The sequence below is a fragment of the Heterodontus francisci genome, chromosome 36 (genome assembly GCF_036365525.1).
Source record: "Heterodontus francisci isolate sHetFra1 chromosome 36, sHetFra1.hap1, whole genome shotgun sequence".
Classification (NCBI taxonomy): domain Eukaryota; kingdom Metazoa; phylum Chordata; class Chondrichthyes; order Heterodontiformes; family Heterodontidae; genus Heterodontus; species Heterodontus francisci.
In genome coordinates, this window is record NC_090406.1 from 24,077,807 (window position 1) to 24,095,264 (window position 17,458).

A 17,458-nucleotide genomic window follows, 5' to 3' on the forward strand; every position below is an offset into this window, starting at 1 on the left:
TTTGTGTTTTTGGCCATCTTAGCTGTTAACCTGGAATACTAGCCTCTCCACCTTCAATGTCTGGTAATCAAAAGTCCATTGTGGATTAAATTGGAGCAGGGTGTGGCCCCTTTGTCCTATCTAAGCACTGTCTGTTACTATGCAAATGTCTTTCCAGTCAGGGGCTTGGCAATCACTTGTAATAGGCCGCCTTTTCGTCCCAGCAACAGTTTAAAAAAATTTAATGTCCAAGTGGCAAAATATCCGTGCCTCATTCTTGGCAGGTGGGGGCCTGCATGACAATTGAGTAGTCAGTTAAATGAGTTACTGGAGAGTGATCAATGTCAGTGGAAGAAGTTAATGTTACAGGAGGCAGCGAGGGTGTGGGATAGAAGCAAGAACCATCGTCCAGGAATGTCCATCAAATCTGAGGCAATCAAATTAGTTGGCATAATGTGGACTAATTTTGCTTCTGTACATATGGTGCAATATTAAGCAATGGCAGCAAAATTGGAGATGTAAAATATACAATAACTCCTAATTTTCTTAATGCAAAGCTCTTAACCATAAATGTATTATCTTTTGACCACCTCCCAGGCGCTTACCCATTGTCTCTCGAGATAAGGAGGCCAAAGAGATACGTATAGACTTGCCTGCTAGTCTTAGACCAGAGATAGTGGGGATATTTGTTCTTACTGATTCTGTTGCAAATATTTTGCAAATCAAGATATTTATTTTCTTCTAACTGGGCAGATGGTGGAAGCCCAAATATCACTTGGAAGCTTTTAAAAAAAAAATTGGGCCAGAAGTGTTTGAACAATGCACGCTTTAGTGCAAAAATTGGCCAACAACTTGAAGTGATGAAAAGATACCCTGTGAATTATGAATCACCACAAATTGCTTGCAAGTTTGCGCTGCTTTTGTTAAAATGATATCATGCATTGAACCTCAGTGATTTTCAGGAAGTTGCTGCATTTGCACTTTTATTGCCAATTAAACTAACCACAGAAAATCAAGTCTGGTAATTCAGTGTAAGTAACTTTTAAACAATGTGACAATTGTTAATGTCTGCCAATCAACCCCTCTTGCCCAGAAGGTAAACAATAAGAGGTCTGGAGTCTCATTCCTTCAGATTGTAATTTTTTTTTAAATATCTTTTTAAAATTTTTTTCTTAATTTAGTCTCTCCCTCTCTTTTTCTTTTCACCCCCCCCCCCCCCCCCCCCGTATCTAATTTGACATTGCATTCATCCTCTCTAATTCATCTTCCTTCTCAGCCCTTTCTCTGTTTACTTCTCGATCCTTAAATCTCCTCGATTAAAGAGTAACGCTGTCCCGTCGTTCACCAAAGTCCCAGAAGTCCTGCTGCTTGCACAGGTTTATCAACTTTTTGGGGGAGAAGTTTCAAAACTTAAATGTGCACGAACAAGTCTAACTAAGGGAACATGCCGGGAGATGTCCTGCTTGAGTAAAATATGGCACTGTATGTCCATTTGTCTCCTAATTGGGTTATCTTCCTTACCCAGAGAATTTTCTAGCATTCAATTTTGGGATAAAATGAGATGCAGTAGGATGTCTTTTATAATTACCAAATATGTTGTCAGTTAAATAGAGCCCTACAATTAAAGTGCTGAATTGCTTCAAAGTATCGCATATTTACAAAAAGTGAGATTGCTGCTTGGATTAATATTGCTGGCGAAAGATTAAAGTCTTTTTTTTTACCACTTTGTGCTAATAGAGGCAAAGAGTTGAATAGTTCACACCTGACTTCAGGGGCTGAACTGTACTAGTGCATAGCAAATCGCAGCGACGTACTTTGAAGTTGGTAGTCTACCCGTGTGCAGCAGCTGCCACTGAGCCCCTGCAATATTCCGTGCGGGGGCTCATTAGCATCGCGGCAATGCCCCCCCCCCCATATTACGTGGGGAGAGGCGGGACATCTGGCGCCATGATGGATGTTGGCTCAGCTGTGTAGCAGATGCTGGGGCCCTATTTAAAGCGCCCCAGCACCTGCTTCCTGGCTGCTGTCAGTCTGGCAGCAAAGTAGAAATCGCTGGAGAAACTCAGATCAGGCAGCATCTGTGGAGAGAGAAGCAGAGTTAACTTGCAGGTCTGTGACCAAGTTCATAGACCTGAAAGTTAACTCTGCTTCTCTCTCCACAGATGCTGCCAGACGTGCTGAGTTTCCCCAGCAATTTCTGCTTTGCTGCCACATACTTACTCTGCTGTGTCCCAGTACCCTGTGAAGTTGCAATCCTCTTTATTTTTTTTTTATTTAGAGATACAGCACTGAAACAGGCCCTTCGGCCCACCGAGTCTGTGCCGACCGTCAACCACCCATTTATACTAATCCTACACTAATCCCATATTCCTATCACATCCCCACCTGTCCCTATATTCTCCTACCACCTACCTATACTAGGGGCAATTTATAATGGCCAATTTACCTATCAACCTGCAAGTCTTTTGGCTTGTGGGAGGAAACCGGAGTACCCGGTGAAAGCCCACGCATTCACAGGGAGAACCTGCAAACTCCACACAGGCAGTACCCAGAACTGAACCCGGGTCGCTGGAGCTGTGAGGCTGCGGTGCTAACACCTGCGCCACTGTGCTGCCCGTTTTTTTTTTTTTGGTTTGTTTTTAATGCAGGGGACTTAGCAGCTCACCTGAAATTTGAGAAATTATTTCATCCCTTGCATCTCTGGCTGCAGGGTGGCCCTCTTTCCTCTGCTGTCCTTTGCCTTCACCCAACCGATCCTCATCTTGTGAGGGGTTTTCTTGCCCATCTGCCTCTTGCAGTTGCTGTTTTCCATGGATAACAATGTTGTGCAGGCTGTGGCAGGAGACAGTCTTTGGAGCATGCTGTACAGAGCCCTCTTCTTCCACTCAAGTGTAACATTCCTCCTTGCTGCACCTGGGTGAATAATAATTTTGCACATACCAGGACGTGAGATTTAAATGTACCATAAAAGGCAAATACACAACAGAAATAAAACCATAATTGAAGAACATCTACAAACTATGAGCTTCTAATCATCTGACTGTGAAAAGCTGCAGACTAATATGCATTTGGAATCTGTATTCATTTCTTTGCTAACTGTTATGTGAAAAGACATGTAACTGCAATTAAATGATCTTTGTGAAGAACCAGGAAAATATGTTCATATTCTAGCTGCATTGCCAACCAGAAATATTGCATCAATAATTATGATCAGCTGCTGCAGAAGCAAAGTGGCTGTGAACATGTGTCGATGTGTAATAGTTGAAAAACCATGACAATAGCACAGATTTCCTCACTAGCCCTGCATTGGTTTTCAAACATGTGCAAGAAAAACCATGCAACCAGAAGTTAGAGCAGTTACACTATGGAGTCACCTTTGCACTTAAAGGACCACACCAAAAACCAAGGAGGCAGAGGAGTGCTCTAGGGTGGCCCCACAGTTCAGTTCAGCGAAGCCCCTGGTCCAGGCTGTGCGTGCAAGGTGGGAGGTCCTTTCCCCCATCCATGGTAAGAAGAGGTCCTCTCGTCTGACCAAGGCAGCCTGGCTGGAGGAGGTGAGTAGTCGTGGGGCCATCCGGCATCAAAGGATCCAATGCTGGAAGAAGATGAACAATCACTCTCCCAGCCAGCCGGGGCCCTCTAGGCCTTGTGCGCACAGGGTACGAGTGCCAAAGTTATTCACAGCCAAAGGGCAATCAGATCAGCAGCCTTCCTCCAATCGGGCTGCACCAAGAAGGGGCACTTACAAGTGTTTAAAGACAACACACTGACACAAATTGGATTGCATGGGTGTCACAGCAATGTAAATATGTCTTTCATTAAATGTTCCTCATCAACATGTGTGCCAGCATGTAGTGCCAAGGCCACATCCCTTTACACAGTTGGCCCCTCAGGAGAGCCAACGTATGCAATAACATCATTGCCATGCCACCATTACTCATTAGTGTCTCCACGGATGCAGTGACATGGACATTGGCTCAGTCAGCTGCTGTCTCTAATAGTTTACACAGGGATGCTGCAGATGTGGACTGCCGCACAGCACGTGAGCTTGCAGAGCTCATGTGGGTTCCTATGGAGCAGAGAGCTTTTGTCTGATGAGCCACTGCCATACATCTCTACCTCACTGCTAGCCCTGCATGTAGAGCCTAGGTGCCATCTGCCCTCCCATGCTCCTTTCCTGTTGTAGGACCTCAGTGTTCTCATAGTCCGAGGAGGAATCCTGTTGACATCTATCCTCATCTTGCCAGGCCTGGCCCCTATTGGGTGTATAGTTGTGCACAGCTCAGCGAGCAGCAAAGAAAGGAGCTGGCCTTTTCGGCTCGTAGTACAGGGCATTACTCCATCAATCCAGGCATTGGAAGGGCTCTTTCAGCATGCCGATCACCTGCTTAATGGTGATTGTAGCTCAGTGGCTGATGTCGTATCTCTCCTCTGCAGAAGTGGTGGGGTCTCTCACTGGTGTCGGGAGCCATGTCTGCAAGGGATAGCCCTTGTCTCCAAGAAGCCAGCCCTCCATCTGAGCCAGTTTAGTGAACAGCAGCAGCAGCGGGGTTGGGCGCAGGACCCAGGTGTCATGGCAGCTGCCTGAGAAACATGCACAGATTTGCATGAAGCATTTCCAGTGATCACATATCAGCTGCACCTAGGTTGAGCGGATTCTTTTGATGGTAATGTCTGCAGGTGGTAGTTAGGCAAGAGACCTGATGGCCACATGGGTGCAGTCTATGAACATTAAAACCTATGGTTCTCCGGCAATGGTGCCAAAACCGATGGCTCTCTGGGCCTGGCTGTGAGGGTCCATCCTGAAGCGGACATACTCACTGGCTCTCCGGTGCAGGGCATCGGAGTGACTGCTGACTGTGACCCCACAAAGGTCTCTGGGCCCCTGAAATGCTGCATAGGCATCAAGCTTAAGAGCTGCTGCCACTATGAGGACCGCTGGCATAGGATGTTCACCGAAGCCCATGAGCTGCAGGGCACAGAGACGTGCCACCACCTGTAATGGCGGGCTCCCCTTGGGGGCTGCTGCTCACGACCGGGGGCCTCTATGTGGACCGCATCTGCCTGCTGATTTTGCCTCTGGCGCACATGGATCCTCAGGAGAAGCGGATCATACAATCTAGGATGAGCCATACCTATTTCCACGTGATGATAAATAAAGTTGTATCCTTCACTTGTTCGAAGGTTCCTAACGGGGCAGGGATCGGTGTTGGGTACATCAGGTGCTTTCATGGATGAACTCTGTGGCATGACATGGCATTGCCCATCTTGGCTATCAGTGGCACAGCATGACCACATTAAGATCCTACCAGCTGCATTGATTTCCCCCACCATCCATATAACCTTGACGCTCCTACCCTTTCTGGCACCCTCCCCACACAGGGTGACTAGGGTGCCATCGCTCCTTCACACAAACAAACTCAGAGCGTGCACTATTTATGGAGGGAGGGTACACAGTACCTCCCTTCATGCCTGCAGAGCTTTCTCTCCAGTAATCCTTGACCCCACCACCTCCCTGTCAGAGTGCAGAGCTGAGACCCCGATCATCCCAGACTTACCTGCACTGTTGTCCCGTCCGGGTTTTATACTCATGAACTGGGTGGCATGTGACAGCTGCCCATTCAGCGAAAAATGCGGATGTGCAGAGCGGCAGGCGGCGGGATGCATAATCAGAAAAAGTAAGTGGCACTTTATATATGGTAATTGGGGTTCTGCCGCCCAGTGGTGAGGGGGAGGGGGGGCGCTCTGAGGTTCCATTGCTGGCGGAAAAATGCGGTGGGGCCTTCTCGACGTCGGGGGTCGAGGCGGGCCTCTCCCAGCAGAACTTTACAGGCCCCCCGACATCGAGGGGCCAGTAAAACTCAGCCCCAGGTGTCGGCCAACTTCAGACTATTAAACTTTTTGCTTGCCTCCAGTATTTCAAGTCAAGGTATTGAATATAGTTTGTTTTCTTATCAAAACTTTGCCCACTGCTCCGTTCCAGGATGGAAGCTCTGTCCTCCTGGTGATGGTTGAACTAGCACTGCAGCTGTGCATAACCAATCTTGATGTATTTGGCTACTGATGAATAGCAAATCAGCAGGTTAGGAAAATGCACCAAGTTACCAAGTATTGTGGGAAGCCGGTGCTGAAGTTTGTTCCTGGATGCCAAGAAGCTTTTTCTTTGCTCATGTGCTAATATTTAAGTCTGCTCTAAGTCTTCCTGGCTTTGCTGTATGTAGTGTAACTGTTTTAATTTTTTTTTTTAAACAGGGCTACGGTGAAGGTTCCCACTATGGTGATCATGTACCCAACAGAGAGTTGTCATCGCATGATGGCATATCATCTTCCTTCATAAACCCAGGCCTTGTTGGTGAGTAGAAATAAAATGATTTTTAATTGCTAAATCTTCTGGGAGAGAATAAACTTCAAGTTTAATCTTAGATGTAGCCTTGCTGCTGTTGATTTCACCCACCCACCCCCTCTCTGAACAGTGCAGCTGACATTCAGAAACTGGAAATATTCTAGTAACTGCTTTTCTCAGTGGCAGGTGGCTGAAAGTAGCGTTGTTAAAAGGTTATCTGAATCGGTCTTTCCCAAAGAAAAGACGCAATGAAGTTTCGTCTCAGTGCAACTGCTTGTAGGTGTACAGAATCTACAGGGAGTATTTTTATTTTCCTCCTCTCTCTTCCAAGTTCTGCCACCCTCTACCCTATGTTAGAATACAGGGATTCAGTGATCCCTGCTACGTAACCTATCTAAATAGAGTTCATAACCAAATGCAGTAGTACGTGTGGTAGATATATAAATATGCATGGGTTTGGGGTCTAATTTCTTAAGATGGGCCCAATGCTATATGGGCAACCAAGGGCCATGGTCTGTACTGGATTTATTTTCTCATTGGGGTCACCTAGTCATTGTCTTCTGATCATCTATTTGTTTTCCCATTAGGAATTTTAGCTGATTTTTATCAGGAAGGGGTTAATCTCCTTATGATAATTACTTTCAGTAGTTGTGTGCTTCAAAAGGACAATTAGGGATGGGCATTAAATGCTGGCCTGGCCAGAGACGCCCAAATCCCATGAATGAATAAAAAAAAAACCGGACAGGTCCAAAGATCTAGGTTTGGGGTGAAGGAGTTCTTGGGGACGTAGTGCTGAAGAACATCAATGAATTATGGAGTAGCAAGGCTATGGACAGATTTGAACATGATGTGAATCTTAGTGGATTCTACAGCCCATGGGAAGCCAGTGAATCTTGGTGAGGTCCTTGGTGTGGACAAAAAAAAATCCCCACAGCATTTTGGATGACTTATAGTTTCAGAGGCAGCAATGAGAGCAGCAGAGAATAACAGCTACAGGATGATAGAAGTGTAGATTGGGCTTTTGGGTAGGAAGGGCTAGAGGTGGTACTGCAGAAATGATGACTAATTTTGTTGACTGGATGTGAACAAGGAAGCTAAGTTCAGGATCCGCAATTTGTCAAGATTGTGCATCGCTAGGCTAAACCTAAGGTGATAACCCAGAAGCATTTGGATATTTGTGGGAACCAAAGAAAATTACTTCTGCCAGCCATATATTTATATAATTTTATATAAAATGACTTGAGTGATGCAGTAACATGCTTAACATGTGTTTGAGGAGTTTGTTTCTGGGCTGTTTGTCCCTAAATATTCAATTATTTTTGAGGCCAAGTATTGGAGCTCATCCTTTTGTTTTTCTATGCCTTAAGAGAACTGTCCAGATGGTTTGAATACAGCAAGCACCACCCCGTGTCGAGTGAACTTCAGCATATATAGGATTGGAGAAATCACCTCGGCTATTCATGAGTTATGTTCAGGGTATTGATGTGGATAAGAGAGATGAAGTTTAGCAACAAGGCCTTCCGCTTTGATAGGCCCGACTTTAGAGGTGTGAAAAATACAGATCTTTTGGCATCTAGACCTACCACTCCTCTGCCTAGTCCTGCCGAGAGGTTCTAAGAAAAGTTGCTCTTGTCAATGGGGACTTGATGCTGATGCATTTTTGGAAGAATTCTTGAATTAAGTGTTCATAGCTGAAAGAGTTGATCTTGTAATCAAGAGGTGAACATAATCCTCATCTGTTGGGCTGTCTTTCAGGGTATCTGCGCCGAGGTAGATTCCGTTGCCAACCTTGTCTGACACCGCATAACCACAATACTTGCTTTTTGTAATGAGCAATCTCTAGCATCAAGAAAAATTTCAGATTTCAACTGTAGGCTTGATGTGATAGGTCATGCCAAAGGCATACTGTCCTCTTGCTAGTGTTAAAAACACTAAATATGAAAATACATTCTTAATTTGGGAAAGGAAAATGGGTTAGTTTCTCATGGAAAAGTTCCTCCGAGGTATATCCTTGCAATTTTCTACTTGAATTGGCTCCCATACATGAAGCATAACTAATGAAGAATCTCTGCTGACAGCCCTAAGCTGCTTTCTGCAGTAGCTATTTTGGCTCTGATCTGCCCTGAGAGATCCCCAGTGTTTTGTTGCATTTTGATCTTTTCCAGGTACATTTCTGAATGTCTTGCTTGCTCTCTTTTTATACACACTGTGTAGTTTCTTTTTCCTGTCTGCCAACTTATTTCCAATCTGCCCTGAGTTGGCATCTCTACTTTTGCTACCTCTGATTAAAACCATCTCTGATGTGCCTCATGTTATCTGTTTTTCTATGATCTGGTTTCTGCTGTGCATTCGGAGACACCACTCACTCCTGACTTGAGTCTGCTGCCTTTTCAGGCCCCGTAGCTTTCTCTAATGAGCTTCTGTTCTGCTTTCCAACTCCTTTGAAAGCTACTGCTGTCGACTGGGATTCTCACTTTCCCACTGAGTTTACAGTACTTTGGGATCAGCTCCTCACTTGCACCATATAAACACTTAAGGGGCTTACTGAGCAGGCTATTTACTCCATTTTACCATAGTAAATAATTTGGAACAATTAATGAATTATTTGTTACTGGGCCACTTTTTCTGTTTAATTGAAACAAAATGGACTCCTGGGAGTACAATAGGTTGCAGTTTAGGACAAAGTTTCAGGTGGAATCATTTGTAGCTGCTGTCCTCTGGCCTGGTCACAAATTTATTATTGCAATCAGAGACAACATTGTAGAGTTAAGTTAATGATGCTAGTTTGAAGGTAGGGATGTATTTATGCACTGTTTGTCAAGTGGATTTCAATAATGGATTGTTCTTAGTTAAGACAAATAAATGTAATGTGGCCATTTGAATTTGGAAAAGCACCATTAAAATAAAATTTCTGGTGTGTCTTAAGAGACCAGAATGTGAGATTAGGATAAAGTACTGGTAATAGTGGTAGGAGTAATTTGAGATGATGCATACAGAATATCCTGCAAGAATGGAATGCCACAACATTCAAGCATATTGTCTGAAAAAATGACTTTTTTTGCAGCATATTGGGAATAAAACATTAATTAGTTTAAAAAGGCCACTTTCCATTCATTGTTCAGCATCAAAAACTGATCATTTATGCATTTAAATAAAAGGTGTTTTTCAGAGAGAACTCTGGCCTGAAAAAATACATTTTCCAGTTATTTACACTGTATGGAGAAGAGCTTGTAGTGCAGGCTTTTAATATCATGAAAGTGTGACCCAAACCTGGTGGTTTGGCTATAATTTTTAATCATTCTGCAGTAATTTGCGATGTACAGTGAACTAACCATCTTGGTGAGAGCTGTTCATTTGACAATTGGCGATGCAGGGTTGTCAGAAGTTGGGTGAAAGGGTATTGGAGCCTAATTAAATGTTAGGCTGCAAGTAACTTCAAAATGAGGAATGCTATTCTAGTTGGGTAAAACTACATCATAGGTCTAACTGTTTGTCAAATTGACCCTGTCACTATATGAGGCTTTTAGTCACTGCAGGTATTGGGCTGTTAATCCTGAAATGTTTAGTGAATAAGTTTTTAATAGAACTTTACAATGCTTACTGTTGTATGCATTCTGAAGATGTAACTAGTTACTGAAGCTATGCTTATTTTGACTTCTCTTGAATGTAAGGGTTTCACAATAGCAGAAAATTGTTTAAAATGGGGGGAGAATATCATTTAATTGACAAATTAGACCAAGAATAGCAGTACAATAAAGGTCTAATTCTGAAGCGTCAGACAGTGAACACTAAAGGAGAATAGGAGTGCTGATTTACTAAATGTATTGTCTGACGACAGCCTATAATTATATGGATGGGATTTTGAGTAGCCCTAGCTGGAGTAGTGGCTCACTGAAGATTCTGCCACAATTAATTACTCACAAAAGAATACATTTTTGTGGCGTTGCGAGGGAGTTAACAGAGCTACGGCAAAAACAGAAGCATCCATTTTTTGCTAATGGTGTGAGTAGCTGGAGTCTAGGACCCTTTCCGCGTTGGAGAGCATTTTATCTTGAGTTTAGCTGCATGATTATGATTTGAGGTAAAGAACTTGCAGGCGACAATGTAAGATGTGTGAATGATGTTTGTCCTGTAGGATTTGCAGAGAGTAATTCGTGGGCATCCATGTGTGAATTCCCTGTGGATTAGGAAAACAGTACAGTGCCATGTGGCTGTTTTGCACCTGCTCCCCTTGAGAGTGATTAATTTGTTATGCCAAGGGGAAGATTTTTATATTTTTTAAAAAAGCTTGGTTGTCTTAGATTTTCCTTTGACAATACAAATTTCTTTGACCCTTCATAGACACGAATTTGTTTTTATTTCATTTTTAATCTCAGATTTTCTAGAAGCTCTGAATTTTTTTTTATTTTGGATATGATCCAAGTGAAAATGGAGGAGATTTTAAATGATGTCGGCAAAAACTTCACTTATTTTACAGGTCCTATTTTACTTTATTTTGCTTAATAGTTATTTCTTTCCTACTCTACTTTTCTACTTTTCCTTTTTGATCAAATTGAAAGCAGGTGAACAGATGCAGCTGAAAATGTCACAATCAAAATAAATTGGAAATTTGTCAACTTTTTGTTACTTTAATTCTCCACTGATAGACCTGGATTTTAAAAATTATTCTTGATTTTTTTTTTCTTGCTAATTTTCATCACAGAACCTCACTCGTGCCTTTGTTACCTTCAAACTCCACTACGCCAATGCTTTCCTGGTCTGCCTCCCGCCATGCACCCTCAGTAAACTTCAGCTCATCTAAAACTCTGCTGCCCACATCATAACTCGCACCAAGTCCTATTTCCCATTGCCGCTATGCTTAATGACCTACATTGGCTCACGGTCCAGCGATGCCTCAAATTTTAAATTCTTGTCTTCAGATAGCTCCGTGGCTTCGCCCCTCTCTCCCTATCTGTCACCTCCTCCAGCTCTATATCCCACCAAGAGCTCTGTGTTCCTGCTTCTTGTACATTCCCGTTTTGTTTTTTTTTGCCTTCACCTCACTATTGACGGCCGCACCTTCAACTGCTTATGCCCCAGTCTCTGGAGTTCTCTCCCTAAACCTATCCCACCCCACTATCCTCCTTTTTAAGATGCTCATTAAAACCGTACCTCTTTGATCAAGCTTTTGGTCATCTGTCCGAATAACTCATTTGATGGCTCAATGTCAAATTTTGTCTGATGCCACTTCCATGAAGCTTTACTGCGTTTAAGGCATTATAACTACAAGTTGTTGTTGCAGAATAACATTTGCATGGAGCAAGGAAATATTTAGCGGGAATTACAACAGATGAAAATGTGGGAAACTTGGAATTTTTAATTGCATTTTGTTCCTGGGGAACAAAAAAATTACAGTTCTAATTCTTCAATTAAGTTCCAGACACTTATTTGTGTGATACTTGTACTTATGGAAGCTCCCATGGCATTGCTGAAATTATGTACTTTTTTAAAAAAGAAGTGCACAATTATGCCATGTATTAAACAATGTGGTATTCTGTTTTTTTTTAACACCTCAAAATCTAAAGGTTCAGGGATAAAGGGACGGAAATTCCATTTAGGCCCATTTTTTTGGCCTAAAATCGGTTCTACGCAAAGAGCACATACTCTAGCCCGGTGGCCTGAAGCCAGCCTGAATTTAGGCCTTGGGGGTGTTAACATTATTTGGGTTAGATGCCAGTACCTGTTCTTCCTTCACAGGTAGCTTGATCATTTTTAAAAAGAAGAGTGCTGGGCCACTTGCCTCACCAGCAGTTGCCGAAGGTAAATCCTAGCAGGGGAGGTGAGCCGTTAACATGGGGTAGCGATTGATGACTGTGGAGTTAGGGGGCACTCCTGGCTCCACAGGAACGATTTTTGAAATTCTTTTACCTCTTGTTGGTAGTTGCAGGAGAATCCCAAGCAGAGGAGACTCTGCTTGTGTTCCACTTATCACATTCTCACTTTGGCAAAAAACAAGCAGCTGACCCCTCATTGCACCCTCTTTACTCCCATAAGACAATGAGTTCATTAGCCCCAATTGTTTCATCAAAGAACTTTGCAAATTGGAATGTGTTCATGAGTTTCAAACTCTAGCTCAGAAGCACCAAACACTAAGATTATTTTGTAGCTCTAACAAATGTGATTTCTGCATGGGCACATGAGTTTTTAATACATTAGCAATTTCCTGCATTCTTTTTCTGTAATACTGTGTAGAGTGACAAGTTTGAGATGTGACCCATTTCTGGTGATAGTCTTACTTCCTAAGTAAATGTATAAGCTGGGATATCTGGGAGTTTAATTATTTGGTCAGGGAATTTTGCAAGTTGCCAAGTTGCCTAGCAGAGTTCACAGGTGCTCTAGTTTCATGTCGTATATAAATATAATCTGATCTACATCCATCTCTCTCTGTCCATATCTCTCGCGCTCTCTGACTTTCGTTGCACACTCACTCTCTGCATCTCTTTTCCTCGGCTATGTTTTTCAGAAGTAAACCAATTTTATGAAAAATTATGTCAAGGCTTCAGTTTATTTTACACACTGGTAAATAAACTGATCAATTGTCCTTGCTCACTCAAAAAAAGTGACTTCTGTAAGCGATGATTGCACTTATAATTCAAAACAAATAAAATAGAGCTCTTGCTCACATGCATGTGCACACATGTTAGTAATTAGAATTTGTTAGGTATGATCTGCCTTTTTAAATATGTGTTTACCTGGAATTTATTACCTTTCCTCTTCAGAAGTGGACTTCAATTACTACTTTCCTAACTGACTCCAATATTTGTCGTACTACTATTGTTACTCAACTTTTTATTTTCCAGGTTCCTGATCTGGTGTATAGCCAGTAACTTAATGAGCTTATAATAATGTTTCATGCATTAACTTGTTTTGCTTATCTGTGGGAGTTATACTGGGAAATGGAATAATGGATCCATAGTCAATAATGAGCATTCCGAAATTAGATACATGCTTAGTCTCCCTCAACAATACCTACCAATTCCAACTGTCTCAGCACTTGATTTCCATTTTCTATAGCAGCCATCTTCAATATCTGGCTAAGAATTCCAAATAATGGACAATCCTATGCTAGTATGACTGCCCACATGCCTCTGTCCTCAAGCTCTATCAGTTCATAAAGAGGGAACGACATCTCATCAGTGTAGGCGAAGTTCAATCTCGATCCTGTAGTTGGAATTGTATTACTCTAAACTAATGTAGTTAACGTTTTCCCCTAGTAATTGCTAATGTCAATTAGATTCTATTTTGTCTTCGGTTATGCACCTGGTATGAATGATAAATTGATAAAATAGAAGATCCCAATGCCACTTACTCCAGTTGGATTTCTGTTTTCATATAGAATAAAAGAAAATTCTAGTAATCTGTAGTACAGAATCAATACTATTCTCCTGAGCTTTATTAGTTTATGATTGTGTTCAAGTGATAGTCCTTTGAAACTTCATTCAAGTTAACAACGGTAATCGTACCTAATCCAATCAATAAGATGTTGTGCATTTTATGTGTAATCTTTAAATTTTATTTTTTTTTTTACCACTTTTGTGTTGTGAAAGAGCATTTTGGAGAGTTAACTTTGAGTTCCGAACCAACATTTATAACCAGTTGCTGAGCAAAAAGAGATAATGGTCAAAAAAAACCTCTACACAATTTTAGCAATGTAGATGACTGACATAACTTGCCACGGCAGCCATATTGGCAACCCTTTTGAGTATGGGAATGATTTGCTGGTTTTCACCTCATGAACTTCCAATTTAATTGTTTGTTTCTGGGCTTGTTGGTCAACTTCTGATTAATCAAGTTAAGTTATTAACAACTTCACTGTTGCCTTTGGCTGCAAGAGTAATAGAAATTAAGCCATCAACTCAATTAAAATTTGACAGCTTCCAATCTTACGAATCAACTCGTTTGGGAAGTGGTGGAGAAAATGAAATTGCATGGTTTTCTAGATTTTCCCCTTGGAAGGAGCTAATGGAACATGCAGTTGAGTGTCCAAAACACAATATTTACAAACTAAACTGAAACTCCATCTTTGTCATTTTGGATGTGGTGGAAAACCGACCAAAATAGATGAAGTGTTGATGTGAGCTGTTGAATAAGTAGAGCTAATCGTACCAAAATAGTGTCCCGCCTAAGTAATGGAAGAATTGTGTAATCTTTTAAACTGCACTGGGAATTTTCTCGAACTTTATTTGCTATGTAATGGTGAAAGCATTGGGATATTAATTTGTCTTGTTTTCAGTTGATCAAAGGCTGTTAACGTTATATGAATAGTATGCTTAATGAAGCTGTTATACTGCAGATGCGAGTATCAGCTTGGAGTGAGAGATGGTCAGCAGTAAAGGCATGATTGACACAAGAGGATTGGAGAAATGCAGTTGACATTGGATTTTCAAGAAGCCTTTGCTAAGTTTGAGTCAGCAGTTTAGTGGCTAAGCTTAGGATTTGTGTAATAGATAAAAATATGGCATTGTTTATATTTTTTTTTAAAAAGCTCAAAAATAAGAAATGAAGCAGGGCCAGAATTGGGAGCTATACACCCTACAAAGAGCACCTTCACCATGTGGGAACGGGTGGTAGCGTGATCAAAATAGCAGTGCAGCATTTAAAATTTCCCCCCCACCACCCCCAATTCATCCCGGCATCTACGTCTGTCATTTTGGGGAGCTCCTTTATAAATGAGCAGCCCAAGTATCAGCTTTAATTGGCAATAATATGGGGGGTTGGGAGAGAGGAGAGAGATAGCTGATCCAGATCCTGCCTTTATTCAGTGTTCAACCGGCTTTTCCCAACCAGAAAATTACCAGCAGTGGGGATTCTTCCTTAGTTCAAACTGCTGAGGTTGATTGTAGTATCCCAATTGCCATGCTGGCTGTACTCAACAATGACCCAAGATCTTTCTGATCTGTATGGCTGAGTGTCATGCAGAGCACTGAATTTACTCAGTCAAAAGGGGGAACTCCTGTTGCCCACTAAAATGTATGTTCCATATTTGCATGGCTATGTTTGCCTTCACATGTTGGAAGGTATTGCAGCACAAGCTTAGTAAATTCTGCTGAGCCATGGATATTATGCCAAGAGTGGGGAATTAATCATATCTCTTATTTTTTCATACCAAGTGCACCTGTTCTGTAGATATTAACAGCATTGGTGACAGTGGATTGGAGAAATGCAGTTAACATTGGATTTTCAGAAAGTCTTTGCTAAGTTTCTGTGTCAGCAATTTTAGTGGCTAAGACTAGGATTCATGTAATAGATAAAAATGTGGCTTTTTATTTAAAAAAAGACTCAAATTAATTAGGGCCAGAATTGGGAGCTCTATTAAAGAGATCTCTATCGCCTGCTCCCACACAGTGAGGGTGTTCATTTCGGATCCATATCAGCACCTATGACATAGGCAGAAAGAGGGATGAGGTCCTATAGACAGAGTTTAGGAACCCAGCAGAGAGATTGAAAGACAGGATCTCAAAGGTGGTAATGTCTGGATTATTCCCAGTGCCATGTGCTAGTGAGTACGGAAATAGGAAAATAGAGCTGATGAATACATGCTTGGACAGATCATGCAGGAGGGAGGGCTTTAGATTCCTGAGGCATCGGGACCACTTCTGGGGCAAGGTGGGATGGGTTGCCTCTCAACTGGGCTGGGGCCAGTATCCTCGCAGGGGGCTTTAGTAGTGCTTATGGGAAGTGTTTAAACTAGCTTAGCAGGGGGATGGGAACCTGAGATTAGATTGAGAAGGGAGATGAGAAAAGTTGGAAATGGAAAGCAGAAAATTAGTAAGTTCGTTTGGAAGGCAAATGATTCAAAGGCTAGAAATTAGACTCTGGGAGTTTGGCAGTGCTGAATGGTATATACTTTAATGCAAGGACTCTAGTGAATAAGGCAGTTGAGCTAAGAGCACAGATTGACACGTGGGAGTATGATGTGGCTGAAAGAAGGGCAGCATGGCAGCTCAACATTCCTGGTTGCAGGGTTTTTAGACAAGATAGAGAGGGGTTCGCAATATTGATTTTAAGGAAACTATTATAGCTGTGAAGAGGAATGATATGGCCTCATTTGATGATCCTTCTACCATAAGGGTTGAACTGAAGGACAAAAAAAGGGCAGTCACATTATTGGGAGTGTCTATAAAGACCCAGTCAGAGGGAGATAGTAGTGCAACTATGTAAGCAAATCTCGGAAAAGTGCAAAAACTATAGAGCAGTAATAGTAGGGGATTTCAACTACCCTAATATTAACTGGGTTAGAATTACTGTGAAAGGTAGAGGGAGCAGAATTCTTAAAATGCATTCAGGAAAACTTTTTAGCCAGTATGTCGCAAGCCAACAAAAGAGGGGCCAGTTCTGGACTTAGTTTTAGGAAATGAAGCTGGGCAGGTAGAAGGGGTATCAGTTGGGGAGCTCTTAGGTGGAAGTGATCATAATTCAGTTAGATTTAGGGTAGTTATGGAAAATGACAAAGATTGACCAGGAATGAAAGTTCTCAATTGGGGAAAAGCAAATTTTACTCAGCTGGGATGTGATTTAGCTAAAGTGGACTGAAAGCTAGATCAGTGGGAGGCATTCAAGGAAGAGATAGTGAGCATTCAGAGCAAGTATGTTCCCTTAAAGAAAAAAGGTGGGACTAACACATCAGGAGCCCCCTGGATGTCAATGGGCTGAAAGGAGAAGATCAAGAAAAAAGGGAAGCTTATGACCGATGCTGAGGGCTCAGTTCTGCAGAAAAACTAGAGGAGTAAAGAAGTGTAGCGATGGAATTAAAAAGGAAATTAGGAAAACAGGGAGGGCATGAAAAAATATTGGCAAGTGAAATCGAAGAAAACCCAAAGTTTTTAATACATAACGAACATGAGGATAACTAAAGAAAGAGTAGGGCATATTGGGGACCGTATGGGTAACCGGTGAGTGGAGGCGGAGGACGTTGGCATCTTTCTTGATACTTCCTCTGTCTTCGTAAAAGAGAGGGATGATACAGACATTGCAATCGGGGAGGAGAAGTGTGAAATATTCGATGAAATTAACATTGTGTGAGAGGAAGTATTAAGGAGTTCACCATCTTTGAAAGTGGATAATTCCCCAGGCCCAGACAAAATGTACCCTAGGTTA

The 17,458-nt window shown here is 42.1% G+C and overlaps 1 protein-coding gene across 9 annotated transcripts in view; it reads left to right on the forward strand.

Annotated features, from left to right (window-relative positions):
* Window positions 1–17,458, forward strand: part of LOC137351668 (transcription factor 4-like) — a 143,576-nt gene that overhangs the window by 48,453 nt on the left and 77,665 nt on the right. For all 9 annotated transcript variants that reach the window (XM_068016359.1, XM_068016362.1, XM_068016361.1 and 6 more), the window contains exon 5: window positions 6,232–6,331. In XM_068016359.1, the coding sequence (XP_067872460.1) occupies window positions 6,232–6,331 (100 nt within the window). The remainder of the gene's footprint in view (window positions 1–6,231; window positions 6,332–17,458) is intronic.